The sequence below is a fragment of the Mobula birostris genome, chromosome 7 (assembly GCF_030028105.1).
Source record: "Mobula birostris isolate sMobBir1 chromosome 7, sMobBir1.hap1, whole genome shotgun sequence".
Lineage (NCBI taxonomy): Eukaryota > Metazoa > Chordata > Chondrichthyes > Myliobatiformes > Myliobatidae > Mobula > Mobula birostris.
The window spans coordinates 99,372,180-99,395,720 of record NC_092376.1 but is presented as its reverse complement, the minus strand read 5'-3'; the positions used below and the strand labels follow the sequence as shown (position 1 = coordinate 99,395,720).

Here is a 23,541-nt window from a genome sequence, read left to right as displayed (position 1 = left end):
GGTGTGCAGTTGCTCTTCACAGAAGGACTTAGTTCATGTCGTTGTGGACATGTCATTGTGGAGGCATTGTGGACAGCGAGGAAGGCTTTCAAAGCTTGCAGAGGGATCTGAACCAACTGGAGGGGTGGGCCAGAAAGTGGCAGATGGAATTTAATGCAGACAAGTGTGAGGTGTTGCATTTTGGAAGGACAAATCGAGGTAGGACTTACACAGTAAATGGTAGGGCACTGAGGAGTGCAGAGGAAGAAAGAGATCTGGGAGTTCAGATACATAATTCCCTGAAAGTGGCGTCACAGGTAGACAGGGTGGTAAAGAAGGCTTTTGGAATCCTAGCATTCTTAAATCAAAGTATTGAGTATAGGAGTTGGGATGTTATGGGGTGGTTGTATAAGACATTGGTGAGGCCAAATTTGAAGTATTGTGTACAGTTCTGGTCACCTAACTATAGGAAGGATATCAGTAAAATTGAAAGAGTGCTGAGAAGATTTACTAGGATGTTGCCGGGTCTTCAGGAGTTGAGTTACAGGGAAAGATTGAACAGGTTAGGACTTTATTCCTTGGAACCTAGAAGAATGAGGGGAGATTTGATAGAGGTTTACAAAATTATGAGGGGTATAGACAGAGTAAATGTGAATAGGCTCTTTCCACTTAGATTAGGCGAGATAAATACGAGAGGACATGGCTTTAAGGTGAACGGGGAAAAGTTTAAGGGGAACTTCTTCACTCAGAGATTGGTAGGAGTGTGGAACGAGCTGCCATCTGATGTGGTAAATGCGGGGTCACGCTTAAGTTTTAAGAATAAATTGGATAGATACATGGATGGGAGAGGTCTGGAGGGTTATGGACTAGATGCAGGTCAATGGGACTAGCAGAATAACGTTTTGGCATAGACTAGAAGGGCTGAATGGCCTGTTTTCTGTGCTGTAGTGTTCTATGGTTCTATATGGCAGCGCTCCTCGAAAGCTCATGGAAGGATGTTTTCAATATTCTGAAAGTTTTGTGACTATTGGGCTGCACTTTATATTGGTTTTTTCAGCCTTCGATGTTTTCTTTCTTGTTGCTGATTGGTAGATGAGAGATACGATACTTTTTATGCAAGAGAGAAGTTGGAGATTTGGGGTCTCATGTTGGTTATTTTCTGTGTGCACAAATCTGTTAGTTTTTTGTGTGTGAGAAAGGGGGTGTTGGTATTGATGCTATTGTCACTGTTCTTTTCTGTGAGGGGGTTGGGGATTTAATGTTATTGTTGCTGTTTTTTATGAGGGAGGGGGTTGAGGATTTGGGGTTTGGGGCGTGTGGATGATCTGTTAGTTTTTTTCTGCGAGGGAGGGAGTAGGGGTTTTGGGGTTTGTGAGTTTTGTTTCTTTTTTTTCCATGACAAGGTGGGGGGTTAGTGATGGCTTTGCTTTCCAACAACACCATGGTTTTTTTGTATTCCATGGTAATCTAGAGAAGACAAATATCAGAGTTGTATTGTACATGCATACTTTGACAAAAAAATGAACCTTTCAACCTTTGCCCTCACCTGCATCTCCTCCATTTCCCACACGTCTGCCCTTGCCCACTTGCCTCATATCCGACACATCATTCTGTGCAACTTCCACTAGCTCCAACAGGATCTTACCATTTTTCCCGCCGTCCCCCTCCTACCACTTCACTTTCTACAGTGTTCACTCTCTCCAGGACTTCCTTGTCCATTTGTCCCTCCCTACAGATTTTCCTCCTCACACTTAACCCTGCAACTGTGTCAAATGCTACATCTTCCCCTACAGAACCTCCCTCGCCATCTTTCAGAGGCTGTGATTCTGTCAGGATCATTATATTATCTGTTGCTCCTGGTGCGGCCCTGTTTACACTGTAGAGACTTGAAATGGGATGGATACCACTTGTTGCTAAAGATTTCTACATTTGCAGAAACTCTTGTGTGTCTAGGTGTCTGGGTATGGGCTGCATGTGTAGACAGTTGCAGTGTGTGTCTGTGGGTGCCGACGTTCTTAGTATCTTGGATCCCATACGAATTGCTTCAGAGGATGCATTGTCAGCCTTAAGACACATTCAAACACAGGAGATTGCAGATGCTGGGATCTGGAACAAGAAGCAACCCGCTGGAGGAACACATCTGGTCAAGCACATATGTGAGAGGATGAGAATTGTCAGTGTTTCAGTGTTCATGTCGGATGTTGGAGTCCTGGGAGACCCAGAGTCTCCCAAGGAACTACATCTATGTGAAGTGCATCCAGCTGCAGCTCCTTGTTGACCGTATCAGGGATCTGGAGCAGCAGCTGGATGACCTTTGGCTTCTATGGGAGAATGAGGAGATAATCGATCAGAGTTGCAGGGAAGTAGTCACCACTAAGTTGCAGGAGACGAGTAGTTGGGTGACTGTCAGGAGAAATAGAAATGTGAATAGGCAGTTAGGGCAGAGCATCTCTGTGGCCATTCCCCTCAATAATAAGTATACCATTTTGGATACTGTTGTGGGGAATGCCACAGAGACCAGGTTACTGGCACTGAGCATGGGTCCATGGTGCAGAAGGGAAAGAGGGAGAAGAGGGGAGTGGTAATAATAGGATGCTCAATAGTCAGGGGAACAGACAGAAGATTCTGTGGAAGTGAACGGGACACACAAATGGTATGTTGCTTCCCAGGTGCCAGGGTCAGGGATGTCTCGGATCATGTCCACAGCATTTTGGACAGGGAGGGAGAGCAGCCAGATGTCTTGGAAAATATTGGTACCATGACATAGGAAAGAAAAGCAAAAGAGTCCCGAAAAGAGAATTTAGAAAGCTAGGCAGAAACTTGAGAAGCAGGGCCTCCAGGGTAGTAATTTCTGGATTGCTGCCTGTGCTATGCACCAGTGAGGGTAGAAACAGGATGATTTGGAAGATTAATGCATGACTGAGAAGCTGGTGCAGGAGGCAGGGATTCAGGTTCTTGGATCATTGAGATCTCTTCCGTGGGAGGTATGACCTGTACAAAAGTGACGGGTTGCACTGAACCTGAGAGGGGCCAATATTCTTGAAGACAGGTTTGTTAGAACTGTTGGGGAGGGTTTAAGTTAATTTGGCCGTGGGGTGGGAACCAGAGTGAAGGGATTCACTTCTCCAGTTTGTAAATGTCCATTGTAATTTCCAAACATGCATTTAAAGTTGGGCTGTCCTGTGATAACCATTCCCTGGTAAGAGTCTTTTTACCAGCCACCAGCAGTATATTCGTTAAATATTTATCCCTTTTCAACCATTCTTGAGGTATATACCCAAAACATATGGTCTTAGTTTCTAAGGGTATTTCACATTTAAAGATGTCTTGTAGGGTATTGTGTATCCCACTCCAACAGTCTTTGATAACGAGGTATTCTCGAAAAATATGATAATGGCTTCCATTTTGATTTCCAGAATTTCTCCAGCAAACAGGGAGGTTACTATCATAATGGGATTTCTGAGAGGTGGCAATAAAATATCTTATCAAGTTTTTCCATCCGAACTCCCTCCATTTCTGTGAACTGGTACACTTCCATTGATACCTCCATATTATTGTCCAGTCTTCCTCAGATATTATTATCCCACCTTCCTTCTCCCATTTTGTTTTAATGTATGAAATCGAATGTGTTTTAAGATTTGACAAACCCTTATAAACGCTTGAAATGATTCCACTACCATTATCTCAATTATATGCTTTTCTAAATAGCTCTATCAAACATGTACTTGCCTTGGTTACATTTTTAACCATCCTATTAACATACTGTCGCATCTGTAAATACTGATAAAAGTCTTGTTTTTCTAATGTGTTTCTCTTTAAGCATTTCAAAACTGAACAGTGTTTCTTTCATTATATTGCAAAGAACTGTTATTCCTTTAGCTGTCCAGTCCTTAAATTAGCATCCAGTTTATTTGGCGTAAAATCTGAGTCATATGCACACCATTTAAGAATTGCAATATCCCCCTCTAGTTTATATTCGTTTATAATAGTTTTCCATATTTTAACAGTCCATTTCACCCATGGGCTTGTGAACCTTCATGGCAATCGCTGCCAATCCCTAGGTAAGAAGTGTGGGTGCCATCTCACCAAGACCTTGTATCTTTACAGTTGCAGGGAGTAATTGCTGGAACCATGAAAAGGAAGTGGACATTTGACAGACCATCATCTTAGAAGGATGCTTCTAAAGAAAGTCAATAATTCTGAAGTATTTGAAGTTTATTGAGATGATTGAGTAAATTCAGGGAAAAGGGAATAAGGGAATAAGTTTGAGAATAAGTTAAAGGAATGCACTTGAGGTAGATTCCGTAAGACCACAAGACACAGGAGCAGAATTAGGCCATTCAGCCCATTGAGTCAGCTCTGCCAATTCATTATGGCTGATCTCGGATCCCATTCAATCTCATACACCTACCCTCTCACCATATCCCTTGATCCTGCAACCAATCAGAAATCTATCAACTTCTCCTTTGAATATACTACAGACTTGGTCTCCACCACAGTTTGTGGCAGAGCATGCCACAGATTCATCACTCTGGCTAAATAAAATACTTCCTTACTTCGGTTCTAAAAAAGGTCACCCCTCAATTTTGATGCTGTGCCCTCTAGTTCTTGATACCCCCACCAGAGGAAACATTCTCTTTTCTCATTCACCTTATCCAGCCTTTTCAACATACGGTAGGTTTTAATGAGATGCCCACACATTCTTTTAAATTCCAATGAATACTGGCCCAAAGCTGCCAAAAGCGCCTCGTATGTTAACCCTTTCTTTCCCGGAATCATAGCTCATGAACCTCCTCTGGACTCTCTCCAAGGACAATATATCCTTTCTGAAATAAGGGGCCCAAAACTGTTGACAATACTCCAAGTGCGGCATGACGACTGTCTTATAAAGCTTCAGCATTATCTCCTTGTTTTTATATTCTAATCCCCTTGAAATAAATGCCAACGTTGCATTTGCCTTTAGCACAGACTCAACCTTTGAATGAAACTTCTGGGAGCCTTGCACAAGGACTCCTAAGTCCCTTTGCACCTCTGATGTTTGAATTTTCTCCCCAACTAGATAATAGTCTGTACTATTGTTCCTTTTACCAAAATGCATTGTCATACATTTCCCAACAGTGTATTCCATCTACCACTTTTTTGCCTATTCTTCCAATTTGTCTAAGTCCTGCTACAATCGCATTGCTTCCTCAGCACTACCTATACCTCCATCTGTCTTCATATCATCCTCAAACTTTGCCACAAAGCCACCAGTACCACTCTCTAAATCATTGACAAACAATATCAGTAGCGGTCCCAATTCTGGCCCAGAGGAACACTGCTAGTCACTGGCAGCCAACCAGAAAAGGCCCCCTTTATTCCCACTCACTGCCTCCTGCCTGTCAGCCATTTCTCGATACATGCCAGCATCTTTCCTGTAACACCATAAGATTTTATCTTGTTTGGTAGCCTCATGTGAGGCACCCTATCAAATTCCTTCTGAAAAGCTATGCAAATTACATCCACTGCCTCTCCTTTGTCCACCCTGCTTGTTACTTCCCTGAAGAACTCTTAACAGATTTGACAGGCAAGATTTCCCTTTACAGAAACCATGCTGACTTTGATTTATTAGTTTTCAGGTACTCCGAAACCTCATCCTTAGTAATAGCCTCCAACACTTTCCCTACCACTGAGGTTAGGCTAACTGACCAATAATTTCTTCTCTTCTGTCTTCCTCCCTTCTTAAAGAGTGAAGTGACATTTGCAATTTTCCAGTCCTTCAGGACCATGCCAGAATCAAGTGATTCTTGAAAGACCATGACCAATGCATCCGTTATCTCTTCAGCAACCTTGTTCAGGACTCTGGGATGTAGTCCATTTGGTCCAGGTGACTTATCCATCTTGAGACCTTTCAATTTGTTTAGCACTTTTTCGTGAGAAACGACTGAAGCAAAGTACTTATTAGGTTCATCTGCCATTTCCTTTTCCCCACTCCAACCTCATCAGCATCTTTTCCCGTGGTCCAGTGTCAACTCTCAATATCCCTTCTTTATGTAACTGAAAAACTTTTAGTATCCTGCTTTATATTATCCGCTAGTTTGCCCTCATATTTCATGTTTTCCCTTCTTATTGCTTTTTTAGTTGCCTTTTGTTGGATTTAAAAGCTTCCCAATCATCCAACTTCCCACTCACTTTTGCTACCTTGTATACCCTTTTCCTTTGCTTTTATGCAGTCCTTAATTTCCCTTGTCAGCCACAGTTACCTACCCCTTGAGTTTGAGAACAACTTTTTCTGTGGGACATAGCTGTACTGCACCTTGTGAGCTGTGCCCAGAAACTTCAGCTACCTCTGTTCTGCCATTATCCCTGTCAGTATCCCCTGCAATCCTCCCTGGGCAAGCTCCTCCCTCATGCCTCTGTAATTCCCCTTATTTCATTGTGATACTGATACGTATGAGTTACGCTTCTCCCTCTGAAATTGCAGTATGAATTCAATTATGTTATGATCACTGCCTCCTAAGAGTTTCTTTACATTAAGCTGACAAATAAAATAAAACAACACCCAATCTAAAATAGCCTTTCCCCTGGTAGTCTCAAGCACAAACTGCTCTAAAAAGTCATATCATAGGCATTCAACAAATTTTCTGTCTTGCAATCCGACACCAAACTGATTTTCCCAATCCCCTTGCAATACTCTTATAACATTACCCTTATAACATACCCTTTCCAGTTCCCTTTGCAATTTCAACCCCTCATCTTGGCTACTATTTGGAGGCCTATAATGCTTTTTTTTAACCCTTGCAGTTTCTTAACTCCACCCACAAAGATCCGATATTCTCTGACCCTATGTCATCTTTTTCTAAAGATGTAATTCTATCTCTTACCAATAGAGCTACACTACCGCCTTTGCCTTCTTGCCTGTCCTTTTGATGCAAAGTATATCCTTTGATGTTAAACCCTCACTATGACATTCTTTCAGCCACGACTCAGTGGTGCCCACAGTCATACCAACCAATCTCTAATTGCGACACATTCGTCCGACCTATTCTGAATGATACATGCATTTAAATACAGCATCTTCAGTCCTGCATTCTTTGCCCTTATTAATTTTGCCTCTGTGGTACAACTTAACTCTTTTCTCTGTGTGCAGTTGTACTCGATCACTGGCTTGTCCTTCCTTACATTCATATTATATAATCTACTTGCTGGCTCATTCTCAGTTCTATCATACAGGTTCCCATTCCTCTGCCCTTTACAGCTGTAGCAAACCTGCCTACAAGGATATTGGTCCCTCTTCGGATTCAAGTGCAACCCATGTACTTTGTTCAGGTCACATCTGCCCCAGAAATCTGATTCCCTGCCCCCTGCACCTCAGCCACATATTTGTTTGCGACCTCATTCTATTCCTACCCTCACTGTCATATCCTGAGATTACTACCCTTGAGGTCCTGCTTCTCAGCTTCCTTCCTAACTCCCTGTAATCTGTATTCAGAACATCCTTCCTTTTCTACCTATGGCATTGGTACCAGTATGTACCAGAACTTCTTTCTGCTCACCCTCCCTTTTCAGGATATCGTGAACATGTTCAGAAACATGGCAAATTTTGGGCCCTGGGAGGCAAACTACCATCCGTGTTTCCTTTTAGCATCCATAGAATCACCTATCTGCCCCCAAACTACAGAGCCCCTATTACCACTGCCACCCTCTTCAGTTTCCCGTCCTTTTGAGCTATAGGGCCAGACTCAGTGCCAGAGGCACGGCCACTGTTGCTTCCCCCAAGTTGGTTGTGCCCCCAGCTGTACTCAGAATGGAGTACTTTTTGTTGAGAGGGAGGGCCACAGGGGTGCTTTCCACTATTTGATGTTCTCCCTTCCCTCTCCTGTGACAGTCACTCATTTATCTGTCTCCTGTAGCTTGGGGGTGACTACCTCCCTGTAGCTCCTGTCCTGTCAGTGCTTCACTTTCTCTAACAAGCCAAAAGTCATCGAGGGGCAGTTCCAGTTCCCTAACATTGTTTATAAAGAGCTGCATCTTGATGCACGCAGTGCAGATGTGGCCATCAGGGAGGCTGGTAGTCTCCAGGAAATCCCACATCTGACGCACAGAGCAGAACACTGGCTCTGCTGACATACCCCCATATCTCTCGAATTAATTCAGAAAAAAAGAAATAAGAATTAAGGAATGAGCTTACTATTTATCTTGCCTCTGCTTGTTCTTGCCAATGCCCTGTTGAGCCAAAGCCTTACTACCCTGAATCGGACTACTCCGATGCTGACTTTTCAACTCGGCGGGCGGTACCTCTCTTTTATAGAGACGAGGTTTTATGAAGCTCCTCACTGGGCCTGTACGGGAACACTTCTGTTGCATTTGAGCAGTACTCCAATCGATTCCTAGAGCGGTACACTGTGGACTTGATATCCTTGCAAATAGTTTTCTGATAGCTCCATAACTAATTTTGTGGTCATAAACCAGTGAACCTTCTGTTACTCACCCTGACATAACATGTGCTTCCTATTTCCAACAGTGCAGACACGCAGCCACACACGCAGAGTGGCGAAACAGAATGGCACAGATGGATCCAACTATACCACTCTGAGACTGTAAGTACTGGAATACACAATGAATTGAGGAAGATGCTGTTATAATCATGTGTGTCATGAAAATGGGAGCAACTCTTCAGAAAGCATGCCTCAGAACCCAGTACAGGGGGTGTGTGTGTGTTTTTAACTGAGAGGCCCAGTACTGGTGTGTCTGTCTGTGTCAGGGCCCTAGGACAGACACATCTGTGTGTGTGTATGTGGATCCCAATACAGGAGTGTGTTTGTGTGTTTTTTTGTATGTGAGAAAGCGAGAGTTCCAGTTCTGGTATGTCTATGTGTCAAAAGGTCCAGTACAGGTGTACATGGAATTGATCTGAAAGCCTTGACTAACAAAGCCTTACAGGCAATGCACCTTCTTTACCAACATGCCTAATTGTCTGGTCACTTTCAGGGAGATATGGACTCGGACCTCAAGATCCTTCTGTACATCAAGGCTATTGTGCTATTAACTCTGTACGGTGAAAGTGGTCACTCAAGTTCATAGAGTGGTAAGGAAGGTATATGAAATGCTGGTCTTTATTAGTCAACTATTCTGTTCAATTCCTTATATATCTCTACTGGTCCCTCCCCCTCCCCTATCCACCCTGTTCCCTCCCTCCCTCCCTGGCATTGCGTGCATCTCACTCTCTCTCTCCCACTCTCCCTCACTCTGTCTCACAGATATGCCTGTGCCAGGGCCATGGCACAGATTTGTACTGGTGCTCTGACATGGACATACCTATAGTGGGCCTCAGACACACTCAGGCACACCTCCTGTCTACCCACCCCCTTCACCCTCTCCCTCTCTCTGCCTCTCCTTGCACTGACACACCTGTTCTCGTGCACCTCGGTTCTTCTTGTCTGTACCTTATCTTTGCCAAATGAAGATACAGATATTTTTACCAGGGTCTCAACTATCTCCTCCGTTGCTTCCTGCAACAACCTGGGATAGGTCTCATCTTGCTCTGAGAATTAGGAACCCCTGTGCGTTCCCTGACATCTAACTCCTTGGCATTCTTAATACTCAGATGAATTGTGTTAGAGGACAAGTGTATGTACAAATGAGCTGTAATATGTATGATATATATACGTCTCAGGACAAATGTCTACGTGTGAGAGTGCTGGAGCATTTATGTAAAAACCTTAGTACATGTGCCTATGTGCGATAGCCTTCGTGCAAGCTATCTGTGAATTAGAACTCAAGACCATGTATGTATCTCAGAAGTCCAGTACAAGTGTCTGACAGAGACATTTATGTGTGTATAAACCACAGAGCACTGTGTGTGAACCCCATTAGCTCTGTTTATGTGTGAGTTCCAGTAGCATTGTATAAGTGTCAAAGTGCTAAGCATTAGTGGAACTCTACCTGGATGTCAGTTTGAATGGGGCTGAGAGTTTTGGACTGAGCATGTCTTTGTCTATGTCTCTTCATCAGTATGAGTTTTTTTTTAGCGTGTCGCACCAGACAGTCAGCCATTCTTGGCTGGCGCATGGTGTCAGGATTGGTCTCCTTTCGGATTAACCGGGTCACGGTATGAACGTTCCCGACTCGACCCTTTTTTTACTTATGAGGCCGAATGGCGAGCTCAACGCTCAATCCGGCATGGATGGAAAGCATGCTCGGGGGTGGCTCGACTTGGATTCGAACTCGGGAGCCTTCGCTCCGGAGTCCGGCGCTGATGCCATTGCACCACCAGCCGGCCATCAGTATGAGTAATCGTGCACTTATTGTCCCATTGACTGTCCATTCATGTGTGGGTAGTATCTGCATGTCGCCTCCGTGGCCCCTCAGTGTGTGCATGTCTGGATGTAGTTTTGTGTCCGCGTATTGGTGCAGGTTTGTTGGTAGCTCAGTGTGCGTCCATAAGACACAGGAGCAGAATTAGGCCAGTCAGCCCACCGAGTCCATCATGGCTGATCCTGGATCCCATTCAACCCGAACTCCTGCCCTTTCACCATATCTCTTGATGCCCTGAGCAATCAGGAATCTATCAACTTCTGCTTTAAATATATCCATGGACTTGGCCTCAATGGTAGTATGTGGCAGAGCATTCCATAGATTTCAGTACTCTCTGCCTAAAAAAATTACTCCTTCCTTCTGTTCTAAGAGGTCATCCCTCAATAGATATGTTTCTGTGTCTCTATGCCTGCATGGTGCATTTGTGTGTTAGTGCCTATGTGTTTTTGTGGGTCTTTATCAGTATGTGTGTTGTGTCTATTGGTGTGAGTGTTTATGTTTGTGTGAATTTGTGTGTGTGCAATATGCATTTGAATATGAGTGTGTGTGAATGTATGCACACGTGTGCACGTTTGCATGTGTACACACGTGTATTGTGCATGTGCACATGAATCCATGTTTCTGTGAATGTGTGTATACGTGCATCTAAGTTTTTGCATGTGTATACACATTTGTGCGAGTATGTGAATGAGCAAGTGCGCATTTGTGTGGGCATGCATGAACAAATAAGTACACATTTGTGTGGGTATGCATGAGCAAATAAATGCACATGTGTGCCAGTGTGAGCAAACAAGTGTGATTGTGCAAGTGCCCAATAGGACATGAGTGTGCATAATTGTGCTCGACTATACATATGAGTTTGACATTGTACATGATGCACGTTGGTGAGATTAAGATTTCACACCCCTGTTTCCAGTTAAGATTACATGTGTAATTCTCTGTGTGAAACTGCATACGCGTGGGATAGTCTGTGAGGATGCACCTGTGAAAGAATATTTGTACAATTGTGAATGCAAGTGCATGAGAGAATCATAGGGCAATATGTATATATCGGCACTTTACTCAGCAAATTCATGCCAACCACACTGGCCCGTATCCGTCACGCTGTCCCTTCATGTAACAAATACTTCTAAGTACTTCATACTCATCATCCTCTGTGTGAAAATGTTACCTTCAGATAGTTTAAAATTCTTTCCCCCCATCCTAAATCTATGAGTCCTATTTTCTGTTTCCCCTCCCCCCCCATCCTGAGGGGGAAAAGAATTGTTACTATTCAACTTTTCAATGCCTGTCATAAAATTGAATATATCAGAATCAAGTTTAATATCACTAGCATATATCATGAGATTTGTTAACTTTGCGGTAGCAGTACAATGCAATACATAATAATAGAGAGAAGAAACAGTTAATTATAGTAAGTATATATATTCAGTAGTTAAATAGGTTGTGCAAAAAACATAGTGAGCTAGTGATCATGGGTTCAGTGTCCATTCAGAAATCAGATGGCAGAGGGGAAGAAGCTTTTCCTGAATTGGTGAGTGTGTGCCTTCTATACCTCTTTCCTGACGGTAGCAATGAGAAGAGAGCATGTCCTGGGTGAGGGGGATCCTTAATGATAGACGCTGCCTTTTTGAGGCATTGCTCCTTAAAGATGCCCTGGATACCAAGAGGCTAGTGCCCGTGATGGAGCTGACTAATTTTATAACTCTGCAGTTTACTTCGATCCTGTGAAGTCACGCCCCCCCCCATACCAGACGGTGATTCAGCCAGTTAGAATCTGTAGAAATTTGCAAGTATTTTTAGTGACATACAAAATCTCTTCAAACTCCTAATGAAATATAGCCACTGTCTTGCCTTCTTTATGGCTTCGTCGATATGTTGGGACCACGTTAGGTCCCCAGAGATATTGACACCCAGGAACTTCAAATTGCTCATTCTATTCACTTCTGATCCTGCTTTGAGGACTGGTATGTGCTTCCTCGTCTTACTCTTTCTGAAGTCCACAACCAGTTCTTTGGTCTAACTGACAGTGAGTGCAAGTTTGTTGCTGTGACACCACTCAACAATGGTTGTATCGTTAGCAAATATATGGTGCCTATAAAAAGTATTCACAGTGGATTTAATTTGGCTTTTTTTGACACTGATCAACAGAAAAAGACTTGCGCCAAAGTGAAAACGTATCTCTACAAAGTGATCTAAATTAATTACAAATATAAAACACTAAATAATTGATTGCATAATTACTCACCCCCTTCAAGTCATTATTTAGTAGGTGCACCTTTGGGAGCAATTATAGCCTTGAGTCCGTGTAAATGGTTCTTTATCAGCTTTGCTCATCTAGACACTGCAATTTTTTCCTATTTTTTATAAAACTGCTCAAGCTCTGCCAGATTGCATGGAATTCGTGAGTGAGCAGCCTTTTTCAAGAGTAGCCACAAATTCTCAATTGGATTGAGGTCTGGACTCTGACTTGGCCACTCCAGGACATTTACTCTGTTGTTTTTAAGCCATTGCTGTATAGTTTTGACCTTATGCTTGGGCTCACCATCTTGCTGGAAAACAAATCTTTTCTCACACCACAGTTCTCTTGCAGAATGCATCAGTCTTTCCTCCAGGATTTCCCTGTATTTTTCTGCATTCATTTTGCCCTCTACCTTTTCAAGCCTTCCCAGGGCCTGCTGCAGTGAAGTAGCCCTACAACATGATGCAGCCATCACCAAGCTTCACAGTAGAGGTGGTGTATTTTACCATAGCATTTAGTCTGATGGCCAAAAAGCTGAATTTTGGTTTCATCAGACCATAGAACCTTCTTCCAGCTGACTTCAGAGTCTCCCACATGCCTTCTGACAACTCTAGCTGAGATTTCATTTGATTTTTTTTTCCAACAAGGGCAACACATTGATGAAGATAGAGCAATGGATGTAGTGTGTATGGATTTCAGTAAGGCATTTGGTAAGGCTCCCCAGGCGAGGCTCATTCAGAAAGTAATGAGACGTGGTATCCAAGGAGACCTTGCTTTGTGGATCCAGAATTGGGTGGTTATGGATGGTTCGTATTCTGCATGGAGAATGGTGACAAGTGGTGTTCTGCAGAGATCTGTTCTGGGACCCCTCCTCTTTGTTATTTTTTATAAATGACCTGGATAAGGAAGTAGAAGGGTGGGTTAGTAAGTTTGCTGATAACACTAAAGTTGGGGGTGTTGTGGATAGTTTGGAGGGTTGTCAGAGGTTACAGCAGGACATCGATAGGATGCAGAAGTGGGCTAAGCAATGGCAGGTGAAGATAAGTGTGAATTTGAAGGTAATATTAATGCTAGGACTCTTGGCAGTATGGAGGATCAGCAAAATCTTGAGGTCTGTGTGCATAGGACATCAACGCTGCTGAGTAGGTTCAATAGGTGCACCTAATGTCAAAGAAATGTATACAATATACATCATAAATTTCTTTTTCTTCGCAGACATCCATGAAAGTAGAGAGTGCCCCAAATAATGAATGACAGTTTTTAAATTAGAACCCCAAAGCCCCTCCCAGCTCCCCCCACACACAAGCAGCAGTAAAGCAACGACCACCTGCAACCCCACCAACAAAAAGCATTAGCACCTCCACCAAGCACTCAAGCGTGCAGCAAAGCATTAATAAAGACACAGACTTGCAGTACCCCAAAACCTACTTGTTCACCTGATAATTCAACATACCACAGGCTCTCTTTCGCCCTAATAAGGGAAAAAGAAGTGTCCCCATTTCACAGCAAGAGGGAGGACATAAACAACTCGCTGATTTACGATGCTAAAAGACTTGCATCGCTTTTTCAGAGAGTTGGCACCAAAAACCCGGAACCCCTGGCAGCTAACCTGCTGCTCCTGATGTTCCATATTCTCCCACAATGCTTCAGTCAGGGGCACTGGCCTAGAATCAGCACATCCCCAGAGCTACGAAATCCCAGAATCCTGAAGGTGTGTTCATCTTCCAAGCTTCATCCTTGGGATATCAAAAAGCGGCCAGTCATGAGACCCTGAGAGCGGACCCATTCCCACAAAGAATCAAAGTCAGAGTGTAACTCCCAAGTCAGGGTCTTCAAAAGAAACCCCCACATCCTGAAAAGGGAAAAAAGAGTTACCAAAAATAGAAATAAAGCTGCTTCCGAAGATGCAAGCAAAGGAGTTGCCGTTTAGCTTGCCCCACCTCAAGGTTCACAGTGTTGTTAAGAAGGCGCATGGTGTGTTGGCCTTCATCAACCATGGGACTGAGTTCAAGAGCCGTGAGGTAATGTTACAGCTATCTAAGATCTTGGTCAGACCCCACTTGGAGTACTGTGTTTAGTTCTGGTGATTTTGTTATAAGAAGGATGTGGACAATATAAAGAGAGTGCAGAAGAGATTTACAAGGCTGTTGCCTGGATTGATGAGAATAGGTTGAGTGAACTTAGCCTTTTCTCTTTGGAGTGACGGAGGATGAGAGATGTATGAGAGGCATTGATCATGTGGATAGCCAGAGGTTTTTCTTCCATGATTTTCTTCTCAGTAAACAGCAAGGAAAAACATGCATTAAAAAAAACCCTACCCATCTCCTGCTGCTCAAGATATATGCAGCCCTACTAATCTCTAAGGGGACCTACTTTCTCCTTAGCCGCCCTTTTGCTCTTGATTCTGTAGAACCTCCTGAGATTTTCTTTAATCTCACCTGCCAGATCCATTTTACAACCTCTCTTTTCCATCCTGATAACCCTCTTAAGAGTAAGCTTAACTTTTTATAGTCATCTAGGGCTCAATCCCAGCCTCCCAATGTGTGTTTCCTTCTTTTTCTTGTCCAGAGCCTCAGTATCTCTTGTTATCCAAACTTCCAGAATCAGAATCACTGGCATGTGTCATGAAATTTGTTAACTTAGCAATATCAGTTCAATGCAAAACGTAATATAGAAGAAAAATAATAATAATAGTAATAATGAAAAGTAAGTAAATCATTTACAATATACTTATATTGAATAGATTAAAAATCGTGCAAAAAACAGAAAGCATATATATTAATAAAGTGACGTAGTGTTCAAGGGTTCAATGTCCATTTAGGAATCAGATAGTGGAAGCGTACAAGTTGTTTCTGAATCACTGAGTGTGTGCCGTCAGGCTCCTGGCTCCTACCTGATGGTAACAGTGAGAAAAGGGCATGCCCTGGGTGCTGGAGGTCCTTAGTAATGGACACTGCCTTTCTGAGGCACTGCTCCTTGAAGATGTCCTGGGTACTTTGTGGGCTAGTACCCAAGATGGAGCCGACTAAATTTACAACCGAAAGCAGCTTCTTTCAGTCTTGTGCAGTAGCACCTCCCCCATACCATACAGTGATGCAGCCTGTCAGTATGTTCTCCACAGTGCATCTATAGAAGTTTTTGAGTGTATTTGTTGACGTATCAAATCTCTTCAAACTCCTAATAAAGTTTAATTGCTGCCTTCCCTAAACTTGCCTGGTTTTTCTCTTCACCTACACAGGAACATGCTGCTCCAGGACACCTGATGTCACACGGTTAAACGCAACTTGCCATACATTCCTTTCCCTTCAAAACGGCCTCACCCAGTTAAACTCTATTGGAATCTTTTAAATTCCTCCAAAATTGATTTGTTCTTGTTTAGGAGCCCGTGGGCCTGTCCTAACCTCTTCCATTGCTATCTTAAAACTAATGGTCACTAGAGCCAAGGTGCTTTCTGACGTACCATCATTTACTTGCCATGGCTCATTCTGTATGAAGGGGACCAGTAATACATGCTGTATATCGACTCAGGAAAGCTTTCCTGGACATGCTTAACAAATTCTGCCCTCTCCAGGCCCTTAACACTGTATGGTTCAGTCACCAAGGGGAAGTTAAAATCACCTACAAATACAATCCTTACGATTTCTCTGCACACTAGCTCCTCAATTTTCTGTTGGCTTTCGGATGGGGGAGGACCTATAATACAACCTAGTGGAGTGATCTTCCCCTTCTTCTTTCTCCACTATGTTTACCCATATGGCCTCGCTAGTGATCCCTCAAGATTGGACTCACTTTCAAGGGCACTACTTCTCATGTTCTTGATATTTATTGCCTAATTATTATTATTATTTCTTTTTGTATTTTCACAGTTTATTTTCTTTTGCACACTGGTTGAACGCCCAAGATTGTGCTCTCTTTCTCTGATTCTGTAGTGGTTATTATTCTATTATGGATTTATTGGGTATACTTGCAAGAAAATTAATCTCAGGGTTGTATATGGTGACATGTATGTACTTTGATAATAAACTTACTTTGAACTTTGATTGTCATTTCCAGCTATTGCTGTTACGTCCTCCCTTATCAAAAAGGGTATACGCCCTCCACGGTTACCTATACTGTACTTCTATTTTGCCTGTAGCATCTGTATCTTGCAATATTGAGCTGCCAGTTCTGCCCTATGTTTCTATTATGGACATAACAACCCAGTCCTCAGCGCCAAAGAACGCTTTGAGTTTCACAAGGTATCTTGATGAGAATCTCAGCCTGAAACAACAACTATTCAATGTTCCAAGTAAATTTATTATCAAAGAACATATATGTCACCATATACTACCCTGAGATTCATTTTCTTGTGGGAATTCACTATAAATATAAAGAAACACAATAGAATCAGTAAAAATCCTCACAAGACGGACAAACAGCCAATATGGAAAAGGCAACAGACTGTACAAAGACAAAAAAAAACAAAATAGTAACAATAATAATAAATAAGTAAACAATAAATATTGAGAACATGAGATGAAGAGTCCTTGAGAGTGAATCCATAGGTTGTGGGAACAGTTCAGTGTAAGTTGAATGAAGTTACTCCCTAATTCAAGAGCTCGATGGTTGAAGAGTAATAGCTGTTCCTGAACTTGGTGGTGTGAATCCTGAGACTCCTGTACCACCTCCTGAATGACAGCAGTGAGAAGAGATCATGTCTTGGATGGTTGGGGTCATTGGTCATAGATGTTGTCTTCCTGCATCAGCACTCCCTGTAGATGTGCCCAGTGGTGGGGAGGGCTTTTCCCTTCATTTCCTTCATAGATGCTACCTGGCCTGCGAAGTTCGTCCAACATCTTGTGTATGTTGCCCATCCTCTGAGTTTGCCTATCTTGCCTTTTGAACCTTGAGAATTGAAATAAATGCAGTTTAGCTAATTATTACTTTCCCTGCCTTTATTGTGCCCTGGCTGTCCTGATTACTAGATTTGCTCTCGTTGGCTACTGTTTTATCCCATGATCGTATCATCAAAGTCCCACTCCCCTGCCAATCTAGTTTAAACCCTTTCAATATTGAATTAACTAATTTCCCTGCAAAGATATTGGTTAGCCTCTGGTTCAGTTGCAATCTGTCCCTCTTGTATAGGTCATCTCTACTCCAGAAAAGATTTCAGTGGTTAAAGAACCTAAATCAGTGCAACCACCTGAATCACCAGCAACTCAGTCACGTATTCATGTGGCCTATCCTAACATGTAGCACCAGGAGTTATCCTCAAGGTCCTGCCTCTTAACTTCTTATAAACTCCTTATACTAATTTTGCTGGGCCTCATCCCTTGTTGTACTTATGTCATTTGTATCAACATGTGCAACTACCTCTGGGTGTTCATCATCCCCCTGAACAATTTTCGGCAGCCACTCTGAGATATCCTTGACCCTGGCACCCAGGAAGCCATACATCATCCTGTTGTCTCTTCTATGGCCGCAGAATCTTCTGTGTGTTCTGTAATTATTGAGTCTTTTATCACAATCACCCTGTCTGACTGCATATTTTCCTTCTGATCCTCAAAGTCCACTTGAAGTGTCAGAGACCTGACTCCCTCTGCTAGCCCTGAAAGACCATCTCCCTCAATAGTATCCAAGGGAGTATACCTGTTAGTGAAGGGCATGGTCCTGACTGCCTACTTCCCTTCCTGTCCCTGGGGGTTACTCATCTAGTTGAAGCTTGTATTTTAGGTGTGACCACCTCAGTAAAAGCTTCAGCTTTGAGGTTCTCAGTTTCCTAGGTGCTTTTGTGTATCCAAATCCAGCTCTGGTACCTTGACCCAATCTGTCAGGAGCTCCAGCTGGTGCGCTTTCCATAGATGTTGTCATCAGGGAGACCATGAATTTCCCTTCTCACATCTTGCAGAAGGAGCCTTCTGTTACCCAAAATGCCATTCTGCCTACACTGAATCAAGTCCTAAGGATGAACAGCAAAGATAAAACCTGTGATCTGTGCCCCTTTACCAAAGCCTCTTAAACCAAGGACACAACTCCCCGGTGTCTCAGTTTCTGCTTCAAAGGGCTGCTGTACTTGCTTTTGCTGATGATTGCTCTCCAATTAGCCAATAAATGAGATTTGCCTTTTTGAAGTTCCTGCTCTCACTCCAAACAACTGGGCCAGTTACCCTGCCTCTTCTCACCAGAATGTCTTGAGCCAAAGCCTCCCTACTGCTCCACTGGCATGTGTGGAATGCCTGTGATTGTTTTTGTGAGAGTGTATGTGTGTGTGTGAAGGAGAGAGAAAACAGTATGTTAGAATGTGCGTGTTTGTGAGATTGTGAGGTTCTTTGTGAGTAAAATTGTGTGAGGCTATGTGTGTTTGAAACCTTGTTTGTGTATGAGTGTGGGATCTTGTATGTATGAGAGAGTTTGTGGGCTTATGTGTGAAAGAGTGATTTTGTGCACGTGTGTGTGAGCATGAGATTGAGAGGGAGCACATGAGGTGGTAGAGAAAGTGAGCTTGGAGAGAAGGAACGTGCAGGATTGAAAGCGGATGAGGGAATGTGTGCAAGGGAGATTGAGAGACTGTGCGTGTGTATGTCTGATTGCACGTGAAGAGGATGTGTTTGACAGGTTGCCCTCGGCTGCACTGATCTCTGCCTGATGGGTGTGTCAGTGTCAGTGAAAGGTTGGCTTCTTCTCAGCTCTCCTGATCTTTATGCATGCTCTGTCCACTTTCCAGATGAGAAGAGCTGGATGAGTGAAAAGAATGGTTGATTTCCCTGCCTCAGGAATACTCTGATCCAGTGATCTGCGGGTCTGGTACCATCCCAGGATGTACAGCATGTGCCCAGGACCTGATGTAAATAATCTCATTAAAAACAGTTATTTCATCGCTATGTACACTTTTTTCAGAATTGTTGTCCATTAATTGGTGTGTGTGAGCATGAGGACGTGCTCCACTGTTAACTCCATGCACTTCCTCAATGCATTCGCAGTACCACTGTGATCCTCCCTCATTATGCTCCATGCACGAGATGTCTCCTCTTTTAATACTCTTCTGCAGCAGGGATAAGGGCCAAATAGAGGTAATGGGACTACCTTAGATGGGCATCTGAGATGGCATACAGGAACTGGGCAAAAGGGCCTATTCCCATGCTGTAGGACTGTTTGTCATCAGCACTTCACAGTTCTTTGCCTGAACCAATGCAGCATTCCTCCAGTGCAGCTGTGCCATGTATTCAGCTGATTGTGGAACTTATAATGGGGATATTCCTCTTGCTGACAACAGCATTGTCATTTTCACAGGTAAGGTCCTTTATTGAGTTCTTTTCCTTGGATCTGTAAACTGAGAGATGTGATAATTAAGTAAATATGGAGTCCAGATGGCTTATGATGTGGACATTTGATTTGCTAATAAATGGATGAGCTCAAAGTCTGTGCCAGTAAATCCAGCTGCAGTGATGGTGTGGGGAGCAGTAAGAGCTGAGCTACAGAGGGCTGCTCTCACTGCTGCCCCCATTCAGTGTACAGCATTCTGCCTGTGAATGATCCTTTGTGCCTGACTGACCTCTCCAAACTCCTCCCACTGAACATCTCTCAGTCACATCTAGCTGTCACCAGGTTCGGATATGGCCCAAGAGACACTGAAGCGGGTCGATAGTTCACAGACTTTAATGCGAACAGAGAAGGAAAAGAAAACAATACATGTTTGGTCAAACGGGGCCGTTAACTAAAACTCTCAAATGGAAAACGAAGCCTACACTGCAGCTGAAAGGAATAACTAAATATAAAATGAATACCGCTAGTCTTCAAAGTCAGTTGACTTGACAGTCCAATTTCCCAGGCAAGGCCGAACGTAAGCAGGCAGCAAAGCGTTGCTGTGCTGGGTTCAAGTCTCAAAGAGCGCTATGATGAAAAGAATGGTGTTAAATACTATCACGATGAAATAATAATTAGGTGACACGTGCATATTCAGGTGCGCAATTGACGGATCTGCTATGCTGCTGAATCCGTGGTTGCGATACCTGGCATATTTAGTGCAGGTACGTTGCACTATTTCCAGCCAAAGCTGAATTTTGTGAGGAATCAGCCCCAGATCAATTGTTGAGATTCATGTGGAAAATCTTATATCATGTCATTTCCCACACCACCACCCCGCCCCCCCGCACCTTGAGATCCACAAACTGCTAGGACAGTCAGTAACCCACACTCCTGCATCACTTCCTGCTTTGATACACAGAGAATGTTCCCAGTAAACTTGTGGCGTATGCAGTAACATCAATGTTAGAAGAAAGTTCCCTCTCTCCAGGTTGATGTCGAGCTTGCAACTCGGCCTTGTCCAATAATACTGTGAAATGTCTGTGCGAGGAGTAGCATCCCACACAGCCTTTCGAACTGCGCCTTGTAAGGCATGAAAATGCACGACTCTGGCCTCTCAGGTCTGAGTCGACGTCATCAACATCATTATCCCTCTCTCCTGTTGCCCAAGAATGGAATAACCTACAAAAAGTAGTAGCTACAGAGTCTATCAGAGGAAAAGCCCTCCCCACAATTGAGGCAATGTCATGAGAAAGCCCAATCATATTGTCAAAAACACCCTCTGTCCAGGCCATGCTCTCTTCTCGCTGCTGCCATCGGGATGGAGGTATTAGGTCCCATACCAACAGGTTCAGGAACAGTTATTAACATTTAACTCTCAGGCTCCTGAACTAGTGTGGATAACCTCAGTTACCTCAACACCTAACAGATTCCGCAACCATGTTCTCAGTATTATCTGTTTACTGCTTTTAATTATTATTCTTGTATTTTTACAGATTGACTCTTCAACTTGATCTGTCAGTCTTTGTATATTTTCACTGATTCTGTTGTATTTCTTTGTTCTACTGTGAATGCCTACAAAAAATTAATCTTGGGGTAGTATATAGTGACATACACTTGTATGTACTTTAATAAATTAACTTTGAACTTCTGTCCAGCAATCTGAACAATGATTGGTTTATAATTGATCTCTTGTTGCTAATCTGCTCAGCCCCGCCAGACTTTCTTCTGTGATCCCAGAACCTTGCGCTTGGTTTGCAGAAGAAAAGAATGAACCAAGGCTTGTATTTCAATCTTTAATCAGGTCATTAATGAAATAAGAGAGAGAACTGCTGAAGTGAATAGATAAATCAATCCATCTGCTATGTAAACATTTAAGGAAGTTGTCCAGAATACATTCCTATAGGACTTTTATCCATGATTTTGCTAGAAGAATGTGATGCAGATTGTAGGTCAGAAGAATGGACAGCATATAAAACAAGCAAAGAACGATTTAGGCACCATGGTAGCGGACGATTAGTGATTACAACTCAATGTGTTCCTGTGTTCAGAGCTCAATTCTGGCGCCATTCTGTAAGTAGTCGCTGTACGCCTTCCCCATGCAATACATGAATTTTCCCTGGGTGTTCTGGTTTTCTCCATAGACAGGTGTACTGGGTAAGTTAACTGGTCATTCTATCTTGTCCTGTGATTAGGTTAGGGTTAATCGAGGTTGCGGAGGCAACAGGGTTTAGAGGGTGAGAAAGCCTACTGTATCATTAAGTAAATAAAAGAGATGCAGGACATGGGCAAGTTCCTAAATGAGTACTTATGTTGGTATTCACCAAAGAGAAGGATGTAGAGGATAGTGAAATAAGTGGCGAGTGTGCATTTATGCTCAGGTATTTTGAGGTAAAGGAAGAGGTGGTGTTCTCTAAAGCTGGTTAAGTCGTTATGGACTGATGGGATACACCCAGGTTACTGAGAACAGGGGTCCCCAACCTTTTTTGCACCGCAGACTGGTTTAACATTGAAAGTATTCTTGCGGACTGGCCGGCCTACTGGTGGGAGTGGGGAGGGGGGGCGTGGTGGGATAGGGTTGCCAACTTTCTCACTGTGTTTACCCCAAGAAAGACTACCATGACTGTGAAGTCTTGCGCGGGCACCTGTGTGCGCATACGTGTGCATCCGTGTACATGCTGATTTTTTTTCTACAAATAGGTTTTGGCGATTCTGTTCAGTGAAACTACTCTGTATATACATTATTTCTACTTTATATAGGCTGTGTATTTATCATATCATTCCTGCTTTTACTATATGTTACTGTTATTTTAGGTTTTATGTGTTATTTGGTAGGTTATTTTTTGGGTCTGGGAACGCTCAAAAAATTTTCCCATATAAATTAATGGTAATTGCGTTTTCGCTTTATGCCATTTTGGCACTAAAGGTTTCATAGGAACGCTCTACCTTAGCAGGGGAAAGACAGGATAAGGGCGGTCCCGTATGGGACAAACCAATTTAGCTCAATATACGGGATGTCCTGGCTAATATGGGATAGTTGGCAACCGTAGTGGGCGGTGGGGGGGGGGGGGGAGGCATTATTAATCACGACCAGAATATAGGTGATAAGTCAACTATAAATCACTTATCAGTGGCTAATACACTGAATTTCATTTCTAAAAGGGTTTATCTAACAAATTTTATATTAAACACACAGCGCATATTTTCCTTGCATGAATATAGTGATAAGTCAACTATAAGTCACTTATAAGTCATAGCATCATAACATTTTAAGTAACACACAACATCCATGGCTCCCTTCATTACTTCCTCAAAATAATCAAGTTAGTAAGGTATGACTTGTCTCATACAGAGTCATGCTGAGTCCCTGATTAGATTGTTTCAGCAAATGCTCATAGATCCTACCCCTAAGAATCCTCTTCAATAGATTCCCTATTACTAACAATGAGGATATTAAACACACAGCGCATATTTTTCTCGTATGAACATACATTGCAACACACCAATATCGCTGAATCAGTGGGAGCCCTTGGGCTTGTTTCCCTGCAACAAGACAGTCCCATCGGGGGGTGGTGGGAGACAGTGAAGGGGGTTCCTTATGTCCAGTGTATTCCACAATTTAGTTTTGGTTGCATTCATTGCAGAAAACCCTGCTTCGCAGAGATGTTGGAAATGGAAGCAACATTTTCATTGCTTTCGTGGCTGTCTCAGGATATTTAGCCTTGACTTTGATCCAGAATGCC

The 23,541-nt window shown here is 43.0% G+C and overlaps 1 protein-coding gene across 1 annotated transcript in view; it reads left to right on the top strand.

Moving 5' to 3' along the window:
* LOC140200947 (BRCA1-A complex subunit RAP80-like) overlaps positions 1-21,458 on the top strand; it is a 100,027-nt gene extending 78,569 nt beyond the window's left edge. Inside the window, exons 8-9 of the mRNA XM_072264592.1 lie at positions 8,483-8,558; positions 19,221-21,458. Of these exons, the coding sequence (XP_072120693.1) occupies positions 8,483-8,558; positions 19,221-19,224 (80 nt within the window). The 3' untranslated portion in view covers positions 19,225-21,458. The remainder of the gene's footprint in view (positions 1-8,482; positions 8,559-19,220) is intronic.
* Positions 21,459-23,541: the final 2,083 nt, after the last annotated feature.